This window comes from Dasypus novemcinctus, chromosome 27 (genome assembly GCF_030445035.2).
Source record: "Dasypus novemcinctus isolate mDasNov1 chromosome 27, mDasNov1.1.hap2, whole genome shotgun sequence".
NCBI classification, from domain to species: Eukaryota; Metazoa; Chordata; class Mammalia; order Cingulata; family Dasypodidae; genus Dasypus; species Dasypus novemcinctus.
This window is the reverse complement of record NC_080699.1, coordinates 28,685,265-28,712,246: the sequence shown is the minus strand read 5'-3', so window position 1 is coordinate 28,712,246 and position 26,982 is coordinate 28,685,265. Positions and strand designations below refer to the sequence as shown.

General features: G+C 40.1%; 1 protein-coding gene across 3 annotated transcripts in view; it reads right to left on the bottom strand.

Annotated features, from left to right (window-relative positions):
• JHY (junctional cadherin complex regulator) overlaps window positions 1–26,982 on the bottom strand; it is a 64,140-nt gene that overhangs the window by 35,675 nt on the left and 1,483 nt on the right. For all 3 annotated transcript variants that reach the window (XM_058289039.2, XM_058289041.1, XM_058289038.2), the window contains exons 2-3: window positions 25,501–25,929; window positions 12,791–13,307 (exon numbers count right to left, since the gene is read on the bottom strand). In XM_058289039.2, coding sequence (XP_058145022.1) covers window positions 12,791–13,307; window positions 25,501–25,838 — 855 coding nt within the window. In that variant the 5' untranslated portion in view covers window positions 25,839–25,929. The remainder of the gene's footprint in view (window positions 1–12,790; window positions 13,308–25,500; window positions 25,930–26,982) is intronic.

Sequence of the window (26,982 nt, the reverse complement as noted above, 5' to 3'; positions counted from 1 at the left end):
TCCTTTCTCTAATTTTTATTGCTCTGCATCCACATCTGCCTGCGCTCAGGCTTGGCCAGCGAAAGGGGCCGCGGCACTGCAACACAGCCCACCGTTGCCGGGGAGTACCTGGCACACATGTGCTTAGTAAGAATTGGAGGGCGATGGACCCACTTGCTGTGTTATTAGTTACATTCCTGTTCAGTAGAAGGTACTGGAGCTTTTAAACACCCTCAGAATAGTCCTATCCATCATCTCGTCAAAGTCCCACGACAGTTTTCCACTGTCTGTAACCTGGAAGGCCTCGTTTCCTCAGCCTTTGGGCTGCTGCTTCGGCTTCAGCCCCTTTCTACACAAGGGCGCTGAGGGCCTCGCACCATCGTGTCTGAGCCGACGCACCCACCTCCTTTGCCTGGAAGGGCCCCGGCACCCAGCTTCACCTGACCAAGCCCACTCATGGTTCCATCCCGGCTGAAATGCTATTTCCACCAGGACACCTTCCCTAAAACCCCAGAGGAGTCTCCAGCAGTAGACCCTGAGCAAATTGCCCCAGTGCTTTGTGCTTTCCCTTTTGCAACAAGAATCACCCTGGTAATAATCCTTGTTTTCTTCTGTAGACCCGGGAAGTCCCAGGAAGGCAGGAAAAAGGGGGCTCAGTGCAGGGCATAGCTCCAAAGCCTCTGCTCACCTGGGCAGTGTGGTGGCTGGTAGGGTGCTGGCCCATAGGGCTTGAAAGCTACGGTGCTACTGAAGGGACAGATCAGCCTGCAGGGTGCAGAGTTTCAGTTTCCACTACGCATCAGAATACACACATACACACATGTATATACACATATGCACATAATATGTATACATGCATACATGTATATATACATATCATACATATATGCACTCACACACATATACACATGAGCATGTGCGTACCACATGTATGTACATACAGACACACAACCTATAGGTACATATGTTTCTATATGTACACATATATACATACACACACCTATGGATGTATGTATGTACACACATATACATATATGTATATGTAGATACATATGCATGTGTATTTGTGTATACACACACATAGACACATACATATACATATACACCCAACATGTATAGTATCAACTTGTCTGTCTGGTTAGATAAGTGGTTTATAGCAATACTGGGTAGCTGCCTGTCAAAACAGTAAGGTAGAGCCTAGGCCCTCATTTCCCACGCCGCCCCCTGGCTCACACTGCCCCAAGCCCACTGGCCCCGGTCCCTGGGCTTTCACTTTGCACAGGTGCCCTCTCCCCTCCTTCGTGTCCCTCTCGGGAGACCCTGCCTCAGGGCTGTACTTAAAGTCGTCATTGCTTTTACCCCAGCTCGCCCTACCCCTCTCCTCTGCTTTATTTCTCTCCAAAGCAGCACCACTCCTAAAGCACTGGTTAGTGTGTCTATTTTGTTTATTGCTCATCTTCTCCTAATAGAAAGTAAGGCCCTTAGGCCTGGAATTTTTGTTTTGGTTATGCTTAATGATGTATCCCAGGTGCCTAGGACAATGCCTGACAAACAATAGGCTCTTAACAAATATATGGTGGAAAATGAAGTAATTCACCATTTCAAGAATAAGAAAGAGAGTTTTTACAGGAACATCTCAGGCCACCTATAGGGAAGCTATTTATCCAGCAACCTGAACTCACCATAACACAACTGAGAATAGGTAAGTGACTTCTAGATGGCCACAGGATTGAGAAAAAAGTCATTCGCCACAAAGCTCAAATACTGTACTCAAATTACTCCACTGCTAAAGTCCTCAATGATTCCTTATCAATTAAAAGAAAAGCCCGCCTCTTTAGCACAGTGGTTCTAAAGAGCCCATGCAGTTAGAATCACTGGAAGGCTGGTTAAAAGGCCCAGCAAATGGTATTTTACTAAATCAGGAGTTTCTGATTTAGTAAGTCTGGCATAGGACCAAAAATGTGGATTTCTAACAAGTTCTAAGTGATGCTGAGGCTGCTGGTCCAGTGACTGCATCTGAGAACCACTGTTTTGAAATGACACAGAGCAGCTAAAGAGACAATGACAGTTAAATGCAATACATGTCCTGGACTGAATCTGATAATGGAGGAGAAAGGGCCCAAAAGGACATCATTGGGACTCACGAAAAAAATTGGAATATGGATTGAAAGCTTTATATCAATGTTCAAGTTTTCTAACTTGATAACTGTTCTTAAGGTGGTTATATAAATGAATAACCTGGTTCTTAGGAAACGTACATGGAAGTATTATGTGGTCAAGCAACACGATGTATACACCCTAGTCTCAAATGTTGAGAAAATTGATAGATAACTAGATAGATTGATAGAGAGTTTGACCGATAGGCAGATAGAACGATATAGCAAATGTGGCAAAAGGTTTAAATTGTTGGATCTGGGTATTTTGGGGAGCTATGTTGGAGCTCTCTGTATGGGCTTTCTATTATTTTTGCAACTTTTCTGTAAGTTAGAAATTATTTCAAAATGAAAAGCTGAAGAAAAAAAAGTAACACAAATGGAAGGAACCTGCCAACTTCTCCAGCCTCAAAACCCACACTCCCATCCTCAAAATCTAGTTCCATAGAACTAGAGTAATCGCCAACCTCTACTTAACTATCTCATTGGTTTAAGTGACACTTTCCATTTCTTCTTTAAGGAATGCCCACAGCTGAATGCTTATGGCTGGTAGGCTACCTCCAGTACATGCTGGCATTTTTATTTCTATTAGTTGATTTGTATGTTTACTAAGAGTTTTTTACACTTGCTTTCATGCCTGTTTATTCATACTGTACATGTTAAGATTACAACATTTATTGAAAGATTAGATAATCAGGAGGAACATAAGCATAAATAGAAAAAGAGGTGTTATTTTCATGAAAATGAAGTTCAGTGATTTAGAATAACTCCATAAAAGCAAATGGCAAAATAATATGTGGGAGGAAAAAAACTGCAAAAGATTAGGGGAAAATTCCTAAAAATCTGGAAGGATTACTTATAAAGGCCTTTTAAGTTCTCACTTTTTGCTTTCAAGAAATCAAAATTGGAAATCAAGGTGCTCTTGAGTTGAAGGCAGAAAGACAATGGGAAACTCCAATAGAATCCACACTGACGAGAAGGCCTTGACCCCTTAGTAAATGATTGGTGGATTAATGTCTATGTATATGTGTGTCCCCTCCCCCAGATGGCTCCCTCATCTGTGCTTGTTATTTTTGCTTGTTGTTTGCACTAGTTGTCTATTTGTTTTGTTTTGTTTTTCTTTAGGAGGCACCGGGAACTGAACCGGGGACCTCCTATGTGGGAGGCAGGTGCCCAACTGTTTTAGTCACATCTGCTCCCCTATTTATAATGTTTTTAAAGTGGAAATCTAATATTTAAGATAAATAGATACAATTTTTTTAAATCTCAGCTTTAATCAACTCATTTGACTAACTGAGCAGCTACCAGTTTCTGACTCTAAGCGCATAGGTACCTAGTGCCTGGCCGTGCTACTCAATGGTGGTCCTCTCCCTCCCACCTTACCTTTCACACGTGCTCCCTTTGCCATTAACTCTGACTTCTTCAAGAATCAGTCCAATGGTTGCCTGTTCTATAAAGCCTTTTCCGACTCCCCTGGACAGACTTGGGTGCTTTTTCTTCTAAGTTCTTTGGGACCATAGGTGTTTACTTGGTATTAATTTTATCTGTCTGTTTCCCACCAGGCCATCAGCTCATTAAGAGCAGAGGCACCGACGGCAGCATAAGATGACCACAGACTCAGCCCCTTCCCCTCGCCAGAGCTGCTGACTCTCTTACAGAACCACCGCCGTAGCCAAGGGTCATTAGTATGCCCCATGTAAGACAGCTCAGAATTATTAGGTCCACTAAGCGCATTTTAGAAAGCTATCCTTAAACATAATAAATTATGTTAAACTTCTGGTTTTCGAAAGGGCATGCCTTAGTTACGTGGAAAGTTTTCTTTTCATGGCTCCCTTCTCGATAATGCTGAGTTAATGAAGTGCCGCTCTATAGATCATACAAATTGGTAGTTAAGCAACTAAATGCTGAATAATGCACACGAGAAAGATGCCTTAAGAAATGTCTTGAGCTGAAAAATCCATGCAGTTCAATTTAAATTATGCTGCCATAAGTAAGTGTTCTTGTGGTTGCGCAGGGCAAAATTTAAAAATCTATCAGTCAATCAATGAACACGTACTTAAACTGAAGAATAACTTTTACAAGTATACCAGGAGAGGTGGGACTCAAAAGTACCACGAAACTGGAAGAACTCTATGAAAAAGTCTATGTTTCTAACAAAATATACTTAGAAAAAGTGGGGATAGGGAATGGGAAGTGAAGGCTTAAAATGTACAGAATTTCTGTTTGGAATGATGGAAATGTTTTGGTAATGGATGGTGGTGGAGGTAGCACAACATAGTGAACACAATTACAGCACTGACATATGTATCTGTATGTGATAAAAGGGGAAATGTTAGATTGTATATATGGCAACAGAATAAAATTTTTTTAAAAATCCACGGAACTATGCTGTGCAAACAGTAAACACGAAATTAAACCATGGACTTTAATTAATAGTACAATCATAAAAACGTACTATCAGGAAGTGGCTGTGGCTCAATCAGCTGGGCTCCCGTCTACCATATGGGAGGTCCTGGGTTCACGTCCCGGGGCCTCCTTGTGAAGGCAGACTCATCCGCATGCTTCGGAGAGCCACCTGGCCCGCAAGCGCCGCAGAGCTCCAACTCAGCAAGGTGACGCAACAAAAAAAGGGAGACAAGCAAAAACACAGAAGAGCACACAGTGGATGGACACAGAGAGCAGACAGCAGACAAGCTGCAAGTGGGGAGGGGAAATAAAATAAATAAATACAGACACAGAAGAACGCACAGCAAGTGGATACAGAGAGCAGACAGTATGCAAAAAGCCACAAAGGGGGGGGTGTGTAAAAAAACAAAACAAAACAAAACAAATGTACTATCATCACTCACAACAAATGTTCAACATCAGCGCAAGGTGTTGGTGGTAGGCTGGGGTATGGAAATCCTGTGTTTTATGCATGATTGTTCTGTAAACGCACAACTTCTCTAATAAAGAAAAAAGAACTCATTTTTAAAAAAAACATTTAAAAAGTGGTCCTAATTTAAATGAACGTAAAGCTTAATTTTATGGACAATGAAAAGGTTCACTAAATTAAAAATCCCTAATATCTTAATCTTGTCTGGTAGGGGGAGTATAAAGTCAAATAAAAATTTTAATATAAATATTACATTTATATAGGGCTGTATGACTCTGTAAGGTGTCCACATACAGCATCTCATTTAAGCAGAGTTGGAAGGTGTAATGGTTAGCTAATGTGTCAACTGGGCCAGTTAATGGTGCCCAGTTGTTTGGCCTATACAAGGGCATTTCATGGACTTTACTCATCAGTGAGTTGATTGCAGAGATGGCTGGTTACATCTACAATCAACTAAGGAGATTGCCGTCAGCAATGAGTGAAGTCTTATCTAGTCAGTTGAAGGCATTAAAAGAATAGATTTCAGCATTCAGAGAGAGAATCCCCATCTCTACGTCAGACAGCCAGCGTCTCCTGGGAACTCATCGAGGACCTTCATCGGAGCCCCTGGTTTGCAGCCTGCCCCGAGGACTTTGGACTTGTGCACCCCCACAGTTGTGTGAGAGAATTTTATAAAATCTCATACTATTTACATACATCGCCTGTTGGTTCTGTTTCCTTAGAGAACCCTGACTAAAACAGAAGACCAACATTTGTAACCTCACTTTAGTGAGGAAAAATCAGGCTCAGCAAATTTTTTGTGCAATTTACTAAAGGTGACAAATGGCTCAAATAATAATGAGGCTCAAATCAGGTGTGTTTTTTTTTTTCCTTCAAATTCCAGGTGTTGACATCATTAACACAATGTCTTTTATTTTTTACCTTGAAAACAATGAAATTCTTGACCAAAGAAAAAGCATTTTAAAATTGTTTTCCTTTATCGACTATTTATATAGTGTTTACTGTATTCCAGGCCCTGAGAATTCAGGGATGCATCAGGGTGAATGGAGGCCAGGGAGGAAGGCTGGGTTTGGGGTGCCTTGAGTTCCCAGCACATGGCTGGCGCAGAGGATGCAAGCTGAGGCGTGACAGAGGAGGAGGCTGAAGACAGGGGCAGGCAGAGAGCAGGTCATGGAAGTCCTCATGCACCACACTGAGAGCTTTCATTTTATCCTGCAGGTAACAGGGAGCCCCATGAAGCAGAATATCGTGCTCCCACATATGCAAGAAAACTGTCACTAAGGCTGAGGCAACCAAGGCTCTCCTGTTAGACTTTGCACAGTTTCCTCTTTCTCATCATCTCAGTCAAAGGAGATCTCCTCAGAGAGACCTTTCCCAGCACCCCATTTGCACTACCCGCCACAACTTCATGGACTGAAGTTTATTCAGTCTCCTGCCGGTTTATCAGTTCCTGAAAGATTTCTGTGGAACGCTTCTTGTCCGTGTCACATGACTGGAAGGTGAGCTCCCTGAAGACCAGGTCTCTGCCTGACTTGTTTCCTGTCACAGCACTGAGAAGAGGATCTATAGAGCATACAGTTGGTGCTCAATAATTATTTGTTGGCTCACTGACTTGCTGTCTCAGCAACAACAACTAACGTGTACAGATCCCCAGAATAGACTATGGGGGATTGAATAATCTTTTTATAATTCAAAATAGCTGTAATTTCCTCCCAGGAAGTTACAAGGAAAGAGCAGAACAACATGGATAAAGAACTTCCTCCACATTTTTTCTGAAACCATGCTCCATTCCACCTCCGTCCATCCTCAAAGTCAAGTTAGAAGCAAGATGCAAAGGTAGCTCATTTTTCGAGAAACCATTTCCTTTGATGGTAGATCATAACTTGTCTCAAACTCTAATAAGGTTCAGAGATATAAGCGATTTTATTTACGGAACAAATGAGGACTAAAGGTAAGCTCTCTACTTAGCAGGAAAGTTCTTGCTGACTGTGAAGCTCAGGTGCCCTCTAGCGTGTGTACAGGTTTTTACGTCAGTCCTTGCCGCACATATCACGTGACTAAGGTCCTAAGGTGTATTCAAAGGTGATTTACGAGTGCATTTTAATGTCAAACTAACAGACCTGTGAATAATGGCAAACAAGATTATGGAGCAATTGAACATAAAATTTACAAGCAAATAATGCAATTTAGGTGACGCTGAGCAGTCTGGGTGAAGGGTAGGGTGTGGTGAAGGTGGAAGGGCTATTATAATACAAAATGTTGCATGTTGTAGATACTCCTCTCCTTTTTTTTGGTGCTTATTTTTTAAAAATTTAATTTAAAAAAAGTAATACACAGATGCAGCTCAAAAATAAAAGATATGAAAAGGTTTAAATAAAAAGTTATGCTCCCACCCGTTCCTCACCCATCCTCTGCAATTAATCGCCTGTGTATTCTTCTGCAGTTTTCTATGCACATTGAACAAACATGTAATGAAAATTATTTTTAATCCTCCCTACTTTTTTTACACAGCATATATGGTTTACATTTTGAGTTTTTCTCTTAATAATAAATCCTGGTAGTTTGTCCCTAAATAGTTCATAGAAAACTTCCTCTTTTTTTTTCAACTGCTGCACCATACTTGATTGCGCCGTAAATCATTTCACTGCTCTTAAAATGATATTTAGGTGGTTTCCAATTTTTTGCTATTATAAATAAGGCTTGAAATAAATAAGCTTGTACCAATACCTGTACACATATAACTGGAATAAATTCCTAGGAGTGGAATGTGTTGGATCAAATAAAAATAATAATTGCTAACACATAGTGCTTGCTATGTGCCAGATACTTAATGAAGCACTCTATATACTAACCTATTTGTTAACTGTCTTAGTAACTCTGAAGAAGGGACTATTATTATCCCCATTTTACAGATGAGGAAACTGAGGCACAGAGAGGTTAAATAACTAGCCCATGGTCAGGCAGCTAGCAAGTCAATATTCAAATCCAATTAAACTGGCTCCAGAGTCCATACTTTCATTTTATTTATTTATTTGGAGGTACCAGGGATTGAACCTGGGACCTCTTACATGGGAAGAAGGCATTCAACCACTGAGCTACACCCACTCCCCAAGAGTCCATACTTTTAACCATTATGTTTTACTCACTCAAGGATGATAGGTATTTAAACTGCTCAAGGAGTAATCCCAATATATTAATTTGTATTTCCCTTATTATGACTGAGGTTGAGTATCTTTTCACGTATCTAAGAAGCATATAAATTGACTTTTCTGTGAATTGTCTATTCATGTATTTTGTGCATTTTTCTAGAGGATTTTGGTCTTTCTGTCATTCTAGGAGCTCTTTATGTATTATGTATTATGGATATTAGTGTTTTGTCTGTGTGATGAATTAGAAATAATCTTCCTAGTTTGTTCTTTGTATTTTGACTTTGCTTATTGTTTTTTCCCTACAGATTCTGGATTTTGAATCATTCAAGGTTATAAGAGAATTTTCCTATTTTTCTAGTATTTAAAAAATTAAATATTTGGCCCATTTGGAATTTATTTTTTTGTATGATATTAGATATAGATCCAACTTTATTTTCTCAGATGGCTACCCAGTTATTTCATTGCACAGCCCGTCATTTCCTCACTGATTCAGATGCCACCTTTATCAAACTATAGTATCATATCATATTTCCATATGTCATTTGATTCTATTTCTGGACTTTATATTCTGTTCCATTTTCCTGTCTGTTCATGCAATAAATACTACCCCAGTACTTAACTGTTGAGGCTTTATACTATACTATGTTATCTAGTAGGGCTAGATTCTCCCGCTACTCTTCATTTCCTGGGCTTTCTTTATTACCCTTGCCTATTTTTCACATGAACTTAAGAGGCAGCTTTTCAAGTTTGATTAAGAAAAAAAGCTATTGACATTTTTACTGGGATACTGTAAACGTCTCAAGACTTTTTTTTTTTTTAAGACTTATTTTCAAACCTACTAAAAATACAACACTATGTAAGACCCTGTCTGATTCAGCAGGGCATGAGTGTCTGCAACAAAATGGTGTATCAATAGTTGTGTCTCCCTGGTTGTGTAAAGGTATAGCCATTTATTCATTCACTCCACAATAAGTGTCACTTAACCTTTCCATTTTCCTTGTGATAAGGCACTTGTTACCCTTTATGAAGAAATTACAAGGGAAAACCAGATATTCCAATATGAAAACCTTCCGGTTGGGTGCTGCTTAATCCAAAAGGATAGCTGCCAAAACCGCCACCCCCACCTTCTCATTCCTGACGCCAGTTACCCCAAAGCAGCTGAAGGACCCCACCAACCAAGGAAAACATCCACGCTCCATGGAAACTGACTTAAGCAGTTTTGGCTTTGGGGCTTTTGACAGAACCTTTATGTTCTTTACCTCAGCTACCTGCGACTCAAGAGGTGGGCTACAGACCAGCAGTGGGGCCACCACCTGGGAGCGTGGTAGGACAGGGGGGCTCTGGAATCCCACGCTGACCCCCTGAGTCAGAATCTGCCTTTTAACAAGATCCCGAGGTGGTTCATAAGCACATTAAAGTTTGGGAAGCAAGAGGTCAGTGATTCTTCAAGTGTGAGCCTGAGAACAGCAGCGTCAACTAGAGAAACTTCGCAGAAAATTCAAATTCTCGGGCTTCACCTTACACCTACTGAATCAGAAATCCTTGGGGTCAGGTCAAGCAATCTGTTTCAACAAAGCCCTCAAGGTGATGCTGATGCACGCTCACGTTTGAAAACCATTGCGATTCTCAACCTTGCCTAAACACGAGAAATCACCTGGGAAACGTTGGAAACTCCCAGGCTGGGAGTGGCTCCCTAGCTGAATTAAATCAAATTTCTGGGGTCTGGGCCAAGGAAACAGTATTTTTTAAATTCTCCAAGTGATTCCAATGTGAAACCCTGGCTGAGCGCCATTGCTCTAGTCTGATGAGAAGCAAACAGAATCACCCGGAAGTACTGACGCTCAGGTTTTCACCAGGAGATTTAATTGGATCTCACCAGGAGATTTAACTGGGGCCCGAGAATCATTTTTTATATTAGCTTCTCAGGTGATTTTACTATCCAGCCACCTCTAGAACTGCTTTTACTCCACACAGACTTCAAGTCATACTAAAGAGGATGAAATTTGGAGGTGATGGAAGAGATACATGTTTCATTTTCCATAGATCTATTGAGCCCCTGCAATGTGTTAGGCTGGTTACTATATAGATTAAAAATAAGTAGAGGCCACAGTTCCTGCTCATAAGGGACTTTTTTGCCTGTATTAGCAAAAAGACCTGCATACATTTCACATATAAATAATGATTCAGAGGAGCACATTGCTCTATGTTACTGATTGATACTCAATAAAAAATGGTTAAAGTTATATCACTGATAGGTCAAACTATTTTTTGTTGTTGTTGTTTTTTTAGGTACCAGGGCCCAGGGACTGAACCTGGGATCTTGTATGTGGGAAGCCATGCTTAACCACTGAGCTACGCTGGCCCCCCCAAGTTGGTTTTTTCATTTGTTTGTTGGTTTGCTTGTTTTGTTTTCAGGAGATACTGGAGATGAAACCTGGAAACCTGGGACCTTGTACATGGGAAGCAGGTGCTCAGCCACTTGAGCTATACTCATTCCCCTCAAACTAATTTTTAAGGGTATCTTTTTTTTTTTAAGGAATAGGAGTAAGAAGAAAGCAATGTATGTTGGAAAATGGTGAAGAAATAATTTTGAATATAATTAGCAATCAGCTCTTGGACATTTGACCCTGAAGAGAGTGGTAGAAGAGGTGAGAGGTTACATCAAAGAATATTTCAAGAGCTTCAAGACTGTGCAAACCTAAAATACTTTAAAATTGCCTCCCTGACACAATATAAAGAAAATTATACTATGGAAGCATGGATCATCAACTCACCTTAATATTGTTTACTAAATTAAATTATAACTTCCAAGAAAAATTAGCAATTAAGAGATCATTCATTAAGGAGTTTATAATAAATTAGCAAATTATTTTCCATTTTTATTTTGGAAATAGAACTGTTTTTTTGCCTCACTGTTTGCCTCACTGTTAGTAGACTGGCCTCTACTAAGAACTTGAAAAATAATGAAAACTATTATCCTAGTCTGGTAGAAATTACTAGCTACAAACATTTTTTTTTCTCACAGGTATTGGATCATTGAATTTATATCTTTAAATGAGTAATCAGGCAAAATTCAAAATGACCTAAGTTTTATGAAACAAAAATAATACATTAGTTAAATTTCTTGAACTTGATAACTGTACTTAAGATGCTTACATAAGTGAATATTCTTGTTCTTAAGAAAAGTAAATGGCCATAAAAATTGTTCAAGAGCACGAATTATGCAATCTACACTCAAGTGTTCAGAAAATGGATAGAATGAAAAAGACAGAAAGAGAGAAAGAAAGAAAAAGGAAGGGAGGGAGGGGGATAGGGAGGGTGGGAAGGAGGGAGGGAGGGAGGAAGGAAGGGCAAATGTGGCAAAATGTTAAATTGGTGGATCTGGGTATCTGGGAGGCAGGTAGAGGTATTGGAATTCTCTATGGGATTTGCAATAGTTTTGTAAATTTCCTGTAAGTTTGAAAGTAAAAATAAAAAGTTTTTAAAAAGTACATTAACATCTAAAATTGGGTCAATAACCCTGAAAACTCCACTTGAATTCAGCTACTTATCCTGATAATTCAGATATATATACTATCACCATTCCTTTATTTTCTGTTACAAAGGCAAAGATATGACATAGTCCTTTAAGACTATAAAGGGAGTTTCTGAATCAAAGAAAATCACAAATTTTCATCCACTTTCTCTATCTTGTTCCATCAGAAAATGCTTAGAGGTAAGAACGGGTTAGAATACCTTAAAAAATACCAATTTGGATTTGGAATAGGTCTAAAGGCATCCACGATTAATCTAACGAGCTCTTTCATATTTGAAAATGACCCCACATCAGTAGGTGCTGAACTTGAAGCTGTTTTCCCAGCAAGGGTGACAGGTTTTACTAATCCAGTCACACTCTTACCTTGTGTCCACAGAAGTACTCCTAGGGGTGGGCCGGTAAGCTCTCTATTTAAGCCCATGGACTAGAACTAAGTTTACTTGGCTCCAACAAGGTTTAAATCCATAATTTAGGCTAGAATTTATGCTCAAAATGACCAGATGAGGAGGGCATTTATTATTATTCTACTTTGATGGAGAGACTAAGGTTTAATCATATCACCATATTGTGATTATCAATGGGAGTTGGGAGGGTAATAGAATTGTCCGGAGAACTTACAGAGAAATCCACCGTATTGTACCCATCCTATATATATATACAGAATCGGAAAGTGAGTTGCTGCTGTTGTGTGTGTCATTTCACCTGCCAGGTGTTGAGGTATTATAAAAGGTCAAGAAGCAGCACTACAGTGGAAACAATGCAATAAATCCAGGGTATCATATGCTCAGCCCTGTATTTTATCTATTGGAAAACAGTTTTAAAAATTTCTGTGGTTCCGTGAATGGAAGGATTTTGGATACAGATGTTGAATTATAGCACTGCAAACCATGGATAGCGTTTATGTTGCTCTTAAGAATTTGTGGACTCATTCCATTTATTCTACAAGAGGGACAGCAAAGCGTATATAGCATGGCAGCCTTATTTTACTCAGCCAGGGGCTGTAGGGGCATCATCACTCCACAGGAAGTGATAGATAGCCAAATCAAACAAATGCAAATTCCAGTGCAGTGCTTCTGAGTTTTAAGTAGTCTGTACGTACCTGTTCTAGGTGAGTCTCCCCCCTTTTTTTATTGTGAAGTTGCAGATAGGAATCAGTTTTAGGAGTGGGTAATCCCAAAGTCAGCTTGTTTTTTTCCACAAAATATTGCTTGGACTTCCTTCTCCGTGGGCCCCGTGATCCTGGCAGAAAAACCTCATTATGTGAACTTGAACTCTTCAAGTACTGAGAGAGGCTGCTTGACTTCTCCGGATCACTGTTCAGCTCCGAAAATGGGTTGCTGTGAAGGACGCCACGCTCATAGCTTGGGCTTAAAAACTCACTTCCAAGTAAGGAGGCTGTGCTCCCTGGGCTCTTTTCCTGGTTGCCTTTTCCCCCTGAGAGGTCCAATGAAGTCTCCTTGGAAGGGTAGAGCGGCTCCAAAGCCAAGTTTTCCGTAGAGCTGCTGTCTATAGACTCCGGCAATGCTTCCACCGTCAACAACTGCCTTGTCTCTTTCTTAGTCTTCCAGTTGGGGTCATACCGGAGGTCAGAATATTTGTCCTCTACTGGTGGTTGGCTGCCCAAAGCAGAAAAGAAACGCCAAGTCCTTGATCAGAACACACGGACTCATCATATTCAGTCTGATAAATTTATATGAAATCAATCTCAGTCCTTTTCCCATAATTTTCCTTTTGCTATTTGTGTGTTATAGATGTATCCCAGACTTAAATCAGGTCTGCCCACCACACATTAAGGCAAAGAGGTCTTACTTATCCAAGGTTATTGAAAGATGGAATACCAAGTTCATTGAAATATGGAATAAAAATGTGTGTGTGTGGAGGGGGGGCAATGTTAATTTCTAAATGCCAGAAAATATTTCCAAATATTTTTCTATATTAAACCAGTGAATCACTGTGGTTCAAGAAATCCTATTACTTACATATACCAACAGTGATTTAGTGATTCAACTGGTGAAGACAAAATTGTATTTCACCCTATAGCTGTTAATACCCACGGTTGAGCTATTTATACAGGAAGGGAAATATGGACAGGTGAGCTTATTGCCTAGGCAACATCTGCCTTAATTGAGTTCTTTTTTGGGGGAAAGTAATACTCTTTCCTGACTTAATACTTAACATAAGTTCATCTTTCTTTCCAGTGATCTTACTTTCCAATTCATTTGGACTTTGTAGATTTTATGAGATGTAATACAGAAATATGCCCATGGCTTAGAATCAGGCCCTGGCTCTTGGATCATCCTCTCTTGGCTGTCAGGTCTGTGTCCACAAAGCTCATGACAAGTCGGTGAGCACAGTGAGCCTTAAGGCAACCCCACTCGAATAAAAGGTTAAGCCCAAGGGTCTGGCAGAGGGAAGTGAACTTGTCCATGATCAGTGCATCTGCTCCGAAATAAAGTCCTCCCTTGCCCCCATGAAAAGTCAGTTTGCAAAGCACACCCTAGTCTTAACCAAAAAAGAAAAGAAAATGCTGGTAATATGGCATATTTAATAGCCTCTTTGATCTTCAAAAGCTAAATGGGAGAGATTTTCCTTCCTTGAGTACAGTAGATGCAATCCCCTAATCAAAAAGAAAATGTAAATCACCTAGGCTTTTTATGCTATTTGATACTCCCGTTTACAGAGGACATAATTTTATGCTGGGTAAACAAACTAATGGTCCCCCTAATACTAATTTACTCTTTTTAATGTAGACCTGGATTTCTTTGATTTGATGTAAAGCAAAACCTAAAGCAAAAAGCCAAAAACTCCATGCCTTGCTAAATTGTCATTTTGAATTCTTTAGTTTGCATTGTTAGTTGGGAAACATCTTGAAACAGGCTGTTCTCCTTTTTCTTCCACCAAGAGAAGGGAAATAACATTATTCTCCAGGAAAATGCCTGATCGGAGATCATCCACATTTTTCAGGAAATTGGACGTCAAACCGGATGCCTCCCCATTGCCTGAGCAATGGGGGAACCCCGTGGACAGTGTGGGGCCCAGAGGCGGAGGCTCCCCTGCTGCGGTGCCACATATGGACTTGCCCCTCCCCCGGGCTGTCCTGGCATGTGGGTTTAAAGAATCACTGGACCTTGACATGGGAAGGGCATGGTCTTGTAGGGCACAACCTGGACTTGGAACCAGACTGCTCGGGGTTCAAGTTCTGGGCCTGTCACAACCTACCTGTGTGGCAGCTGGCAAATCATTTAATCCCTGAGCCCATTTCTCTCATCCATAAGTGGGGGTGAATTCTATTTGTTTGTTTTATTTCTCACGACTGCTTACACATCAAAATGAGGCATGTATCTCAAAGTGCTCCGTATTAGTGCGTATTGATCTTTTCACTAGAATAATCTTAGTAGGACTGCAGATGCTCCATCTTTCCACATTCTCAGCTCTAGCCCCTGCACTGCGCTGCGGACAAAACTGTCAAATAAATGTTTCTTGAATCAATAACTGAGCCTTTAAAAATACTCTCGTCAACACAAGTAGAGCATCAGCTATTTATTTAAAAATTTAAAAAAATAATAAAAACAACCATAGGCCTGTACTACACAGTGAACCCTAATGTAAAATATGGACTATAGCTAATAATCCCTTTAATCATATTCTCTCATCAGTTGTCACTAATGGAAGATGTTAAAAAATGGAGGTGGGTATATGGGAACTCTATTTTGTGCATGAGCTTTCTGTAAATCTGTTCTCATTGACCAGCCCAGAGGTGGATTCAACTCACAGCCCAGTGGGGGCATAGACAAGAAAATGAGCAACTGACAATAAGGAGGGATGAACCTCCTGGGAGGCTGGGGGAAAACTTTCTGGAGGAAGTGATGGCTTAGCAGAGACCTGAGCTGAGAAGGGCAGGAAGTCTAGGCCTGGCAGGGGTCCACCACGTAAAAAGGCAGGGAACTGAGAGCAAATGGGGTGCTTTCAAGGGATCTGTATGGATCAGAGGGAGGGTGGGAAAAGAAAGATTTTATTGATGAGTTTTTTGGAAGGGACTGTTTATAGAGGCTATAAAGTCTTTTTTGGAAAGTTTTCGAACAGGCACTCTTCTCCTTGGCATTGTTTGGCGAAGGGATGGAGACTTTCAAAGGTGACTTTCAAGGGGGCTCTGGGAATAGAACACAAGGTGTTACAGGCTGATCTAGGAAATCCTGATAGCCAATCTTCAGTTTTATCCTTAGAACCACCCTAGGAGGAAGGTCTTAATATTATCCCCATTTAATACGGCTGAGGCTTCCACAGTTTAAGCAACTTGCCCGAGGCCATGGAGCTAAGGCGAGGTGGGGACAGGATATGGACCCTGCTGCTCTGGCTCTGGAGATGGCTCCAGTCCTTGAATCATGTGGTGATTCCTAGAGGTGGTGCGGAAAGTACGTGTTGTTGCAGGGTCTGCCTTACAGTGGGTGAGCAAGTCAGTCGAATGGCCAGTCAACAAATATTTATTGAGCATTTCTCTATGTTTATGCAGAATACTAAGCACTGAAGACACAGACAGGAACCAAAGAGAAGCCCTCTCAGCCCCGATGGAGCATACCCTCTGGTGAGAAGACAGACTTTATGCATCAACTCAAAATAATGAAATAAGTAGAAGTGTATAAAATGCTGTAAAAAAACACAGCATGTTGGGGGTATTTAAAATAGGAGGACATAACCTTGTTTATCATTGAAAATATAGTAACACCTTGATTCCAGATTCAACGACTAGATAATAATCTCAAAGTTGGTTCCAACTCTATTTTCTTTGATCCTTTAATAAAGTCATAAAAGAATTAATTGACTCAATTGAGTCGTGCTGTTAGAGGTTTGCAATAATTAACAAGCTGTACCTCAGTTTCCCCTGATATGCACTGGGAAAAGGGTAAACCCCTCCCCCGTGTGACACTTTCCCACAGGTTAATCAAAGGAACCCCATAGAGACAGGAGTAAAAGGGAGATAGAGATCTTCACCATCTGCATATCAGAGGGGGATGGAGATCTTTACTACCTCTACCTGCATATCAGAGGGAGACCATACAGAAACCTTCACTATTTACAAATCCTTTAAAACCTTACAGATCAAAAGAAACATCTGCTCCTGCAGCATTCCAAGAAGCCATAGACTCCCTCAACCCCCTCCCACTACCTCACTCAGACCCTCAACCCACCCTCTCACTATCATTCCCCCGTCTAGGAAAGTTCTGTATAAATTCAAGTCCTGCCCTTCCAGGAGTGGGCTGAAGTCTCTCTTTAGACCCCCACCATGCTGGTGAGGGGATTAAAGTCTGTTCTTCAGAACCCCTCCATTGAGAGAGCTTCTCAATAAATAAATTCTTTGCTTATGGTCAATCAACCTCCATGTCCCAGTAAGAGCCGTATTTTCTCTAACACATGCAAACTATTTTTTTTTTTTTTACTAGTGTTCAATGATCAAAGGAAATGGATTTCCTAACTTTCATCTCTGAAGTTATACTAAGATCCAGTGAAAAACTGGTGATCCTCAGGCTAGTCATCGTATTAACCAGCTAATAATGACAGTCATGACCTAAGTAATCTCCATGGTGTTTAGCTTCTCTGAGTAATGGCATGGAGTATTTTAAGAAAGGTAGAGCCAAGTGTCAAAGGGCAGGGTCTTAGAGGCCTGCACTCAACTCCTGGTGCCACCACTTACTGCATGAGTGTGAGCTAATTATTTAACTTCTGTGCCTCAGCTTCCTCATCAGTAAGACAGGGATACCAATAGCGTCTATCTCATAGGGATGTTGAGAAGAGTGAGTTGATGTCAAATGCTTAGAACTCTGTCCCTGGTACAGAGTAAGGATTCAAAAAGTGCTAGCTCCAATAGTGCGTACCCATGAGTTCAGTCGCTAGTCTTTGCTTGTCGTGTGCTACATTTAGTAGCCATGGCATGAAACTGTTGTTGTGTATGGTGCTTCCTGCTGAGGGATCTCAAGGGATTCTTCTCTCCTCAGGGTTTCAGTTTTTCCAGGGTACAAAGTTGTCTTGTCTTGTCATGCACTAAGTGGTACCCTAGTGGCCTGAAAGAATTAACACTCATCTTTCAAAATCCCGGTTTGTTTGTTTTTTGTACCATGAAGAGACTTAGTCACTGTGGAGAATCTGTTTGAACTGTAGTTTAGGAAATGTGATTAAGAGATGTCGGGCTTCCACAGGATGAGACAGCTTAACACTGCTGAGAAAGGAGGAGGAGGATAGAACTGGGAGAATTAAATTATTCTAGACCTTTGGACAAAGATCGCATGTCTAGTCTCACCATATTTGCATTCTTAAATGGCCACAGAAGCAATATCGCACACTGCAGAAAAGACCAATGCATCCAGCAGAACCTAAAAAGTAGGGAAGTTTGAAATAAACAAGACACAATGGGCTGCTGTGGCTAAGAAAAATGCCTTGGAGCAAGTCGTCTGAAGAGAAACTCTAAGAATGTACATACTCAAGATTAGAATCTGGAAGCGTGGCTCTTACAGAGCTTTAATTACAGGGCACCATTTACACCTGCCGAGGAGCAGTGTACCTTACACCATCCCTGTTGTCCCCTTTCTAGGTGGAAACCATACGCTGAAACGAATAGGTGGTTACGATTTTGCAAAATCATGAACATGGGAAGCAGTACTACTTCATAGAAACAAATCTAATAGGTTGCACTAGAACATGATACTAAAGGATCCCATTGTACGGGGCTCCTGTGCGAAGAAGCTCAATTGTGTTTTGTGGTCCAGGTCACCACACTGGAACACAATTGAGTGTGAAGTGCTCCTTCCTCAGTAATCATCTGCACACAAAACATGTACCTCTCTCCCTCCTCATTTGAGAGAGAGGTTACACAGACAATGAGTACGCAACTCTTTTGTTACTGTTCAGACAACAGATGCCGGGTCCCCTCTTTAGATGCCTGGGTTAGAAAGGGATGGGGTGGTCTCACATGCATATGCCAGGACATTTGCATGCTTTAATGGACCAGATTTGAGTACTTACTGTGATAACTTCAAACAACATAAAATAAAATCTCCATTTGATGAAGAGCCTCATATTCACTATAGTATTCAATCAAAAAATTACTAAAATTAGAGCATGTTTCTAGTACAATTAACATCCTTTGCACTCACAATAAAATATTCAATAACTGGCCATTTCGCCTGTTGAGGAGGTGAATAAAAGCATTGCTATTAATCATTTAGCTGTTATTTATTTGCCACTTTATTGTAAGTAGGCAGTTAAATTGAAACTGCACATGTTATTAGTGATTTAGGTTTAATTTAATCCTTTTAAACAGAACAATTATTCCCAATTTTTATGCCATTAAATCTTTTATGCATATGAACAGCAAATTCAATTTTTGCTTAAGTGTAAAGTTTTTAATGCTTCCTTAAGGAACTACAAAACTGAGAGTTGTTTCCAAGGATTTTTGAATTCTATATGCACCTTAATCTTCTTATCATTGGCTTTTAAGTAAATAAAATGAAATAAATCCAAAAGATTAAAAAATCACTTTGGCAAGTATGAAATAAAATGGTGCAACAAATATGCTGAAATGCTTCATGGATGTTATTTACAACCCGGAAAATTTCATTTAATGCAGGCATTTATTTTGCAAAGAAAGAAATAAGTATTTTAATAAAAAAGGGGTGGTTTAACAAACAGAAGGCCAACAGAAAAGCACACTGAAGTGAAGGGGCTGGATTGTGCTTAGTGAATTTTATTTCTAGCAATTACATAATTTAGATAATTCCGACCAGAGCCCCTTCTTTTTTCCCTGACAACAGATTTGCGGATGCAAAACAACCAGATATTTGCCTCGTGTTCTTATTAGTAGCCGTCTTGATTCAAGGACAATCTGTGAGTTAAATGAAAATAAATTATCTAAAGAGGGCATGTTAGTAATTGCAATGTAAAATTCTAGTAGCTCACTTCCATTAAGATTAGACCATGTGAAACAAAGGCTGCATCTTCACAAGGGAAATGCTGTGTGGCGCAGTGTTTAGAAAAATAATTCCTCCCTTTCGGTGAGACTTTACAATGCTAATGCCAGATGTTTTCCACAGAAGGCTCAGAGCTTCCTTTCATACTCCATAAATAATGGTGAGGAGGCAGAGACCCAGATTTACAAAATTTCCAGGTGTTTACACTTTCTTTAAATAGAGCTGCTCATATTTTAAATGCCAGATAATAACAGCATTGGAAATGCAACACAGCTATGACATCACGAAAAAAGCAATGGACAGGTCTCGAGACCTGAGTTCTAGTCCAGTGTGACCAGCTGTGGTCAACTGAAAACACACCCTAGGCATTGGTTTCTCCTTTGTACAGCCCCAAGAATCCATTATTTTATTAGCTAGATAGAGCCTATATGTAACTCAGAAATAAATATAAATGTTGGGAAAATCCTTTCTTTCAAATTCAATGTGTTAAAAAATTAAAGAAATCAAAGTTCTTACATTTTCCAGACTTGTAAGGGAGTGGAAATAAATGTGTTTTGTATTAAACTATCCCTCTAGTAACTTGGTTTTCCTTTTCTTAATTCTTTTGACAAACTCACTAGACAGTAGGTGACACAAATTTAAATGATACTTGGCGGGCTTTCGAACTCACTATTTATTTACTCATTTTACCACAATAATGTGGCCCGGTTTTGGAAGGAGCTAGAAAGGAACTAGTGGTCGTCTCTGGGGGCAATAAAACCCAGGAGCCACTGTGGTTTCAGCTTTTCTGGCAGGGCCTCTGCCTTTAATAGACACAATTCATGCCCACACACACTCTTTACTTCCTTCTACGCCTGCTCATCTGTTCCGATGGCACCAGGCCTGCTCAGCAGAGGGTGTCAGGGTTTAACTAAAGACTAGGCTGTGAGTAAATGAATGAACACAAAGCAAAAATGACTCATACATGTGACAGAAAGCTCACTTTTCTTATATAATTATTCCCACGTGATCTAGCAGTAACAACTAAAATGCTATCAGCTAGTCCAAATGCTGTGGGAAACTCCTAGAATAAGGAATGTAGTATAATGTAATGTAATGTGTGAAGAGGTTGGCCAACCAATGGCCTTTAATTGGAATGGTGTCCCATGAAGACAATAGAAATCGATGTGAATGACCGTTACTAGAAACCAAGAGGAATGAAAATCAACTACTGGTAACTCCCAGAAAATTCTTAATCATCCTAGTATATTAGAAATAGCCTTAAATGTCTTTTTCACTCTCCAACCAGTGCAGGGAGAAAAAAAAAGTCAATCACTACAACACCTGTGAGAGAGTAGTATTTCGTCTCAGCTTGAATAACTCCAGTGTGTTTTACAAAACAGTCTGGGGAAATTTTGGCAAAAATGAAAATCTGAAATTGGTCTTTACTGAGTCTATCTTTACCCACCATCTGCTTTGGTAATCTGATACAGTTCCTTAAGTCCTAGCATTTGTGATAAAAAAATTATATACCGCCACAGCATGATAAAAATGCAGATGATTATTCCTGACAATTCTGAATATTTGGTTTAACTGAAAATTCCTCATTGTGCCTATCTTCTTCCCATTAACTTCTGGCACATGATGGTTTAATTAGACAGAAGATGGGTTCTTTTGTACAGGTTATAGTTTCTAGGTGAGGAGAGAGAAAGTTATCAGTAGACCTCAAGAATTCCCATGAATGAAAACACTTCTGGCTCCTGGGAGGAATGCTGAAAAAACATGCTATAATTTGGGCAGCAGGCTACTACGACCCTGCTGCCCCAGTAAAATATAATTAAGATGTTTTTTTCCAAGTACACGGAATCCTTTCAAAACTTTTTATTACTTTACCAAAATTTCTCATATTATATAGATATTTGCTCTGGCCTCAGTTCAGTCCATCTTGAAATGGTCTTTTAATTCTTACTAGATAGTAGAATTGAATCCTGTATCAGATGAGTTTCTTGATCATTTATTGAGAGACTTATCATTAGAAGCCCAGGCTTTGTAGTTAGGAGAGAATTGAGTTCAATTCCTGGGGCTCCATCACTTAGTAACTCTGAGCTCTTAGACAAATCTCCGAGTCTCCTTCCTTATCTGCAAAACAGGGGCAGTGTTTTGCCCCTGCCAATCTAATAGGCTTTTATAGGGATAAGTGAGGTTGTACAGCAAAGAAAATAGTTCTACAAATGGTAGCTAATTATATTTAAGTATTCCTAAACAAGACCTTATTAAGCACATATACCGTGTGTGGTAGTAACTGCACTCTAATTTTTTTTTTTTTTAAATAAGTTTTCAGAAATCTCCAGGACTGAAGAGGGTATTTCTAATGCTGTAGGAATTACAGTGAGCTCTTTTTTTGCAAGCGCCGAATGTCATAAGGCTGTTCTGGAGTGGGGTTTAAGGATATACAGATGAAGATACTCACGCTACATTTGATTCATTCACTACAGTCAATCCTGCTCCAATTTCCATTAAGTAAAAGCTTTTCTCTAATCCATATACATTGAACTATGGTTGACTATGGTGACACAAGGGAGCAATTGCTTTGAGGAGGTTCTAGAAACATCCAAACACAAAGCTAAGGCTCCAGCGATTTGTCAGGCAGCTTTAAAATTGTTGCTTAGAAAAGCAAGAAGAAAGATTATCCTTGGCTTTCAGACAAGGCTTTGACTAACTCTTTTTTGAACTACAATTCCCAGAATGCTGTCTACCTTATAAAAATGAAAGCCTACTTGAATGTCATATTGAGAGTCTGAGAGTAATTTAGGAAAGACTTCCAAAGACTAAAGTGAAGCAGAGAAGAGAGTCAATAAACACTCACCTGAATAGTATGTCTGAGCCGTATTTGGCTAAATGCGTCAGTTTTCCGTTGCTAGTGGAGAACTGGCCCTCCCAGAGTTCAATGTGTGAAGCACTACACAGCCAAACAATTACCTAGGGCTATCACCCATCCGAACCCTGGGGATTATATTGTTATTAAAATTTTCCAAGGCAAGTCAAAATAAGTAAAAGGAAAATAGCATTAAGAGCCTCTGAATCAGAAATTCAGGAATCTGCCCACGCTTTTGATTTTTGCAAGCATTATTCTTTCCTTTGAAATGTATTACGTGGTATTTAAATTGTCCTTGGCTGCAATTCAAGGTTTAAGGTTAGGTGCCTGAAGTCTGGGCTCTGAGGGGAAAACTCAACATTAACCACTAAATACCATGGTTTCTTCATCTTAAAAGTATAGGCAAGACTACCTGTCCAACCCAAAGGATTTCTTTCCAGTGCTCCCATTTCTGTAAATAATAAAACTACCTTTTTTAAACCTGAGAGACTATGAATCTCTTAGATTAGAATGAGGCTAAAAACATAGTTTAGAGCATGGAATCATACTGCCAGAGTTTTCTGCTCCACCTCTCACTAGATGTAATAAGTGGACATAATTAACCTCTCTACACCTCATTTTGCCATCTTTCAGATGGGATCACTGCTGTATCCAGCTCCCGGCTGCCACAAAGGTTAAATAAGATAATACATTCTCAGTGTTTAGCACAGTAATGGACTTGTGATAAGCAACTGCTATTAGAGTCCTTAAAGTAAACTTTGCCCTCTCTTGATCCTTTAATTCCCACCTAGTCTGTCACTAAGTCCTGTTGATCATTCTCTTATTTCATATATATAATCTTGGCAAAACAAGCGAGCAACGTACACACAGATTGAATATACAAGCAGACAATGCCAGACCATGTCTTAGAATAAAACTCTGGCCCACGACTTCTGCGGCAAGCAGTTCAGGAAGTCACACCACAACCTCTGCAACAATCAGTCCCAAATGGCCAGGACGTGTTCAGTAACGGTCAGGGTCAGCTTCCTTAACTTTTGCCCCAGCTTCCCATTTAGGACCAACACGAGAAAGCCAAATCTCTTCCCCACACCAATCATGTAGGACGCCCTACTTCTCATCAGTCCACCTCCAGCTACCCCAAGCCAACAGCCTCGAATCAGAGCATACCTGTCGCTTTCCCCCTCCTTGCCTGCCTTTGAGTCTCGATCAAACAAGTGATGGTGGCTCGCCCACCAAAATTCCTAGTGGCTTTATTCACAATTGCCAAAAGATGGAAGCAACCCAAGTATCCATTATCCAATGAATGGACAAACAAAATGTGATCTCTACATACAATGGAATATTATTCAACATTTCAAAGGAATGACGTTCTGGTTCATGTGACATTATGGATGAAACCTGAAGACATCATGTTGAGTGAAATAAGCCAGACACTAAAGGACAGATACTATATGATCTCACTGATATGAAATAATTAAATTATTAATGGAGTTAGAATCTAGACTAGAGGTTACCAGAGGCTGGGTTGGGGGTAGTATATGGGGAATTAAGGCTTAATTTGTACAGAATTTCTATTTGGGCTGATTGTAAAGTTTTAGAAATGAATAGTGGTGATGGTAGCACAACATTTTAAGTATAATTAAAAGCGCTGAACAATATATGTGAATGTGGTTAAAAGGGGAAATTTTACATTGTATTTGTTACTAGAATAAAAATTAAAAGATAAAACATAGGACTGTACAACACAGTGAGCTCTATTGTAAACAATGGACTATAGTTATGGTACAATTATTAAAAAGTTCTTTCATTAGTTATAACAAATGTACCACACTGATGCGAAGTGTATTAATAGGTTGATATGTTAGAAAAAAAACCACCCTAATGTAATCTATGGACTATAGTTAATACTATAATTATAATAGTCTTTCATCAGTTGTAACAAAGGTACCACACTAATGCAAAATGTTAATAATAGGGGATAAGGGGTTTATAGGAACACTGTCTTTTAGATGATTTTTTTCTGTAAATCTATAATTTCTCTAATGAAAAACAGTAAAAACAGATGAAAAAGTAATGCTATTGTTACGGCTGCTATTGTCGTAGTTTTAATTATTACCATCCTGTTGTCTTTTTGCCACAGCGTGTTTATCCTCAAATTCATAAGGCAGCAGCTTGCTGAATAATCCTCCTGCCTGTCACTGCCATCCTGAGAACCTGTACTCTCTCCTCCGGGCTCACCCAATGCAGTGCAATCCAATACGGCTCTCTCTGAAGCCTTCCAGGGCCCCTCTCCCTCCCACCCCCCACGCCCCAGCACCAGGGCTGTGCCTCGGCTCCTTTGTGAGCCACTTTTACTGTACTTTGACATCTGCTAAGGAGCGAGCAGGTTTGATCTAACTCCGTCAAGGAAAGAAAGAGGGCCACAGGCATGTCATTCCAATTCTGGCCATTTATCCAAATCTTACCTTGTCTTCTAAACCCTGCTCAAGTTCTAGGCCTTCCGTAAGACTTCCTTAATATATTTGGCCTCTAATTAGAAAAACAAAACAAAACGAAGTAACACTGTTCTAAGCACTTTACATATATTTACTTATTTTAGCCTCACAATCACTCTGTGAGGTAACTATTACTATCATCCCCACGTTTACTGATAAGGAAACCGAGGCACAGAGAAATTAACTGGACTTGGCCAAGGTCACACAGCTGGGAAACCAGTGTTTGAACCCAGATGGATAGGAAATAAGGAGCATAGGAAATGTAAATCTCTTAATAATTGCTATCTTTTGCATATTTTTGATTAAAAAAATGAATGTGGCATAAAACAAAACGACAAAAAAACATGGTGCCACGCTATCCTTAGCTGCTTGGAGATTTGTCTCACTCACGTTTCAAGGGGCTCTGTAAGACAGACTTCCCTTGCTCTCACTTAGGACAGTGCTAGTAATTATTTAACCATCCATTTTAGACATCGAGTCCTTGCACAAACCAATTCCTTACCTGTTTCTCGCATCTTTGTCCTGGGTATGGAGAGCTTTCCTACTGGCCATCTGAGCTGTTGCTCTGCTTGCCTGCTCGTCTGTGTCACTCAGGCTTCCCTGTCCCCGACTTTCCTCCTCTAAGCTGTCGGTATCCATGTCATTGTCCTGGATACCACCCAGCTGAGACTGGGACTTGATCTCTTGAGTGAGGCTCTCTGAATCGGATTCCAAGGAGTCTTTTGAAATCAGATGTAAATCGTTGTTCTTGAAAGGTGGGTCCGTAGACTGGACATTGAAATTGGTGTGATGCACAGGAGACTGAGTAGAGAACTTGGGAATTACTTTACTATTACTCATGTTTGAAAAATAGAAAAAATTAACAGGGGATTCTCTTGTGGATAGGAGGAGTTGGCTGAATATTTAAAATTGTGGTTCACAAACGCGTTACCTAAAAGAAAGTATTTTTATGTTACTCTGTGTCTACTGAAACCTCTTAATGCCAATGTTAATCAAAAATTTAAATGAGTAAGAGAACCTTGTTACATTATCTGCAGGCTTTTGTTATGCACCCTTTTGTGGTATGAGGAAGGTCTATTTGAAAACCTATTGTGTTTTTCTCCCTACAGAGACATACACATCCTGACGTAATGCTCATAAACAACTTGAGTAATCGAATGCAGTTTTATTGAGGGAATCAAACGACAGCTTGGAAGCAGATTCCTATTTCTAGATTCCACAGGCCTGTTCTAGACAAGTCTGGATAAAGCCGAAAGGGTAATTACGGACAGTACTTTGGTGGTCTCATTTCAATCCCCAGGGCAACGTACTTTTCCCATATTCTGTGGCATTCCTGGATAGAGTAAAACAGGTTCTCAGTCTTCCTTTTGGAAAGTAAAGGAGGGAGAGGAAAAGTGTGTGGATTCCATAGCTGGAACTGTGAGTAGGAAAGGTGTTTTGTTCCTAGACCTATTTTGGCTGGCTGCATGGTTTGGAAAAGACTTTGGTATTCAGATTCCTGTTGGATAGGAAAATAAAATTCAGGTGGCCATTGTATGGAGATGGATTTCAGCTCGATAATGATTAAAATTGTTCAGTGCAAGATTTGGTGGCCTTACAAGGTCCACTGAATAGTTTAAAGCGAGGCTGGGTGTCTACCACCCTGGAAGGGATGCTGTCTGGGGAATGTTGGGTGGGTGGTACATAGGCCAGAATAACAGTTAAGGGTCTCTTCTAGTTGGCTTGAGTGTGAGTTTAAGTGAGACCCTGCTGTCTCAAAGGACTGGGATCAAGACTCGTGAGACAGTTTACGGAGAGGGTGCCTTGAGTTCATGTAAGATTGGGAGGAAATGATTTTTTTGGATTGTGCTTCCTTTCATCTGAACACAGCATTTCTATTTTTGCCTGTCTTCCATCTTGCTGCCTTTATGTCATTTTTTTACCCTGTAGGTCAGACAGAAGAAAACTTTTTCATTGGTGATTACCACAAAGTTGTTTTTATGGC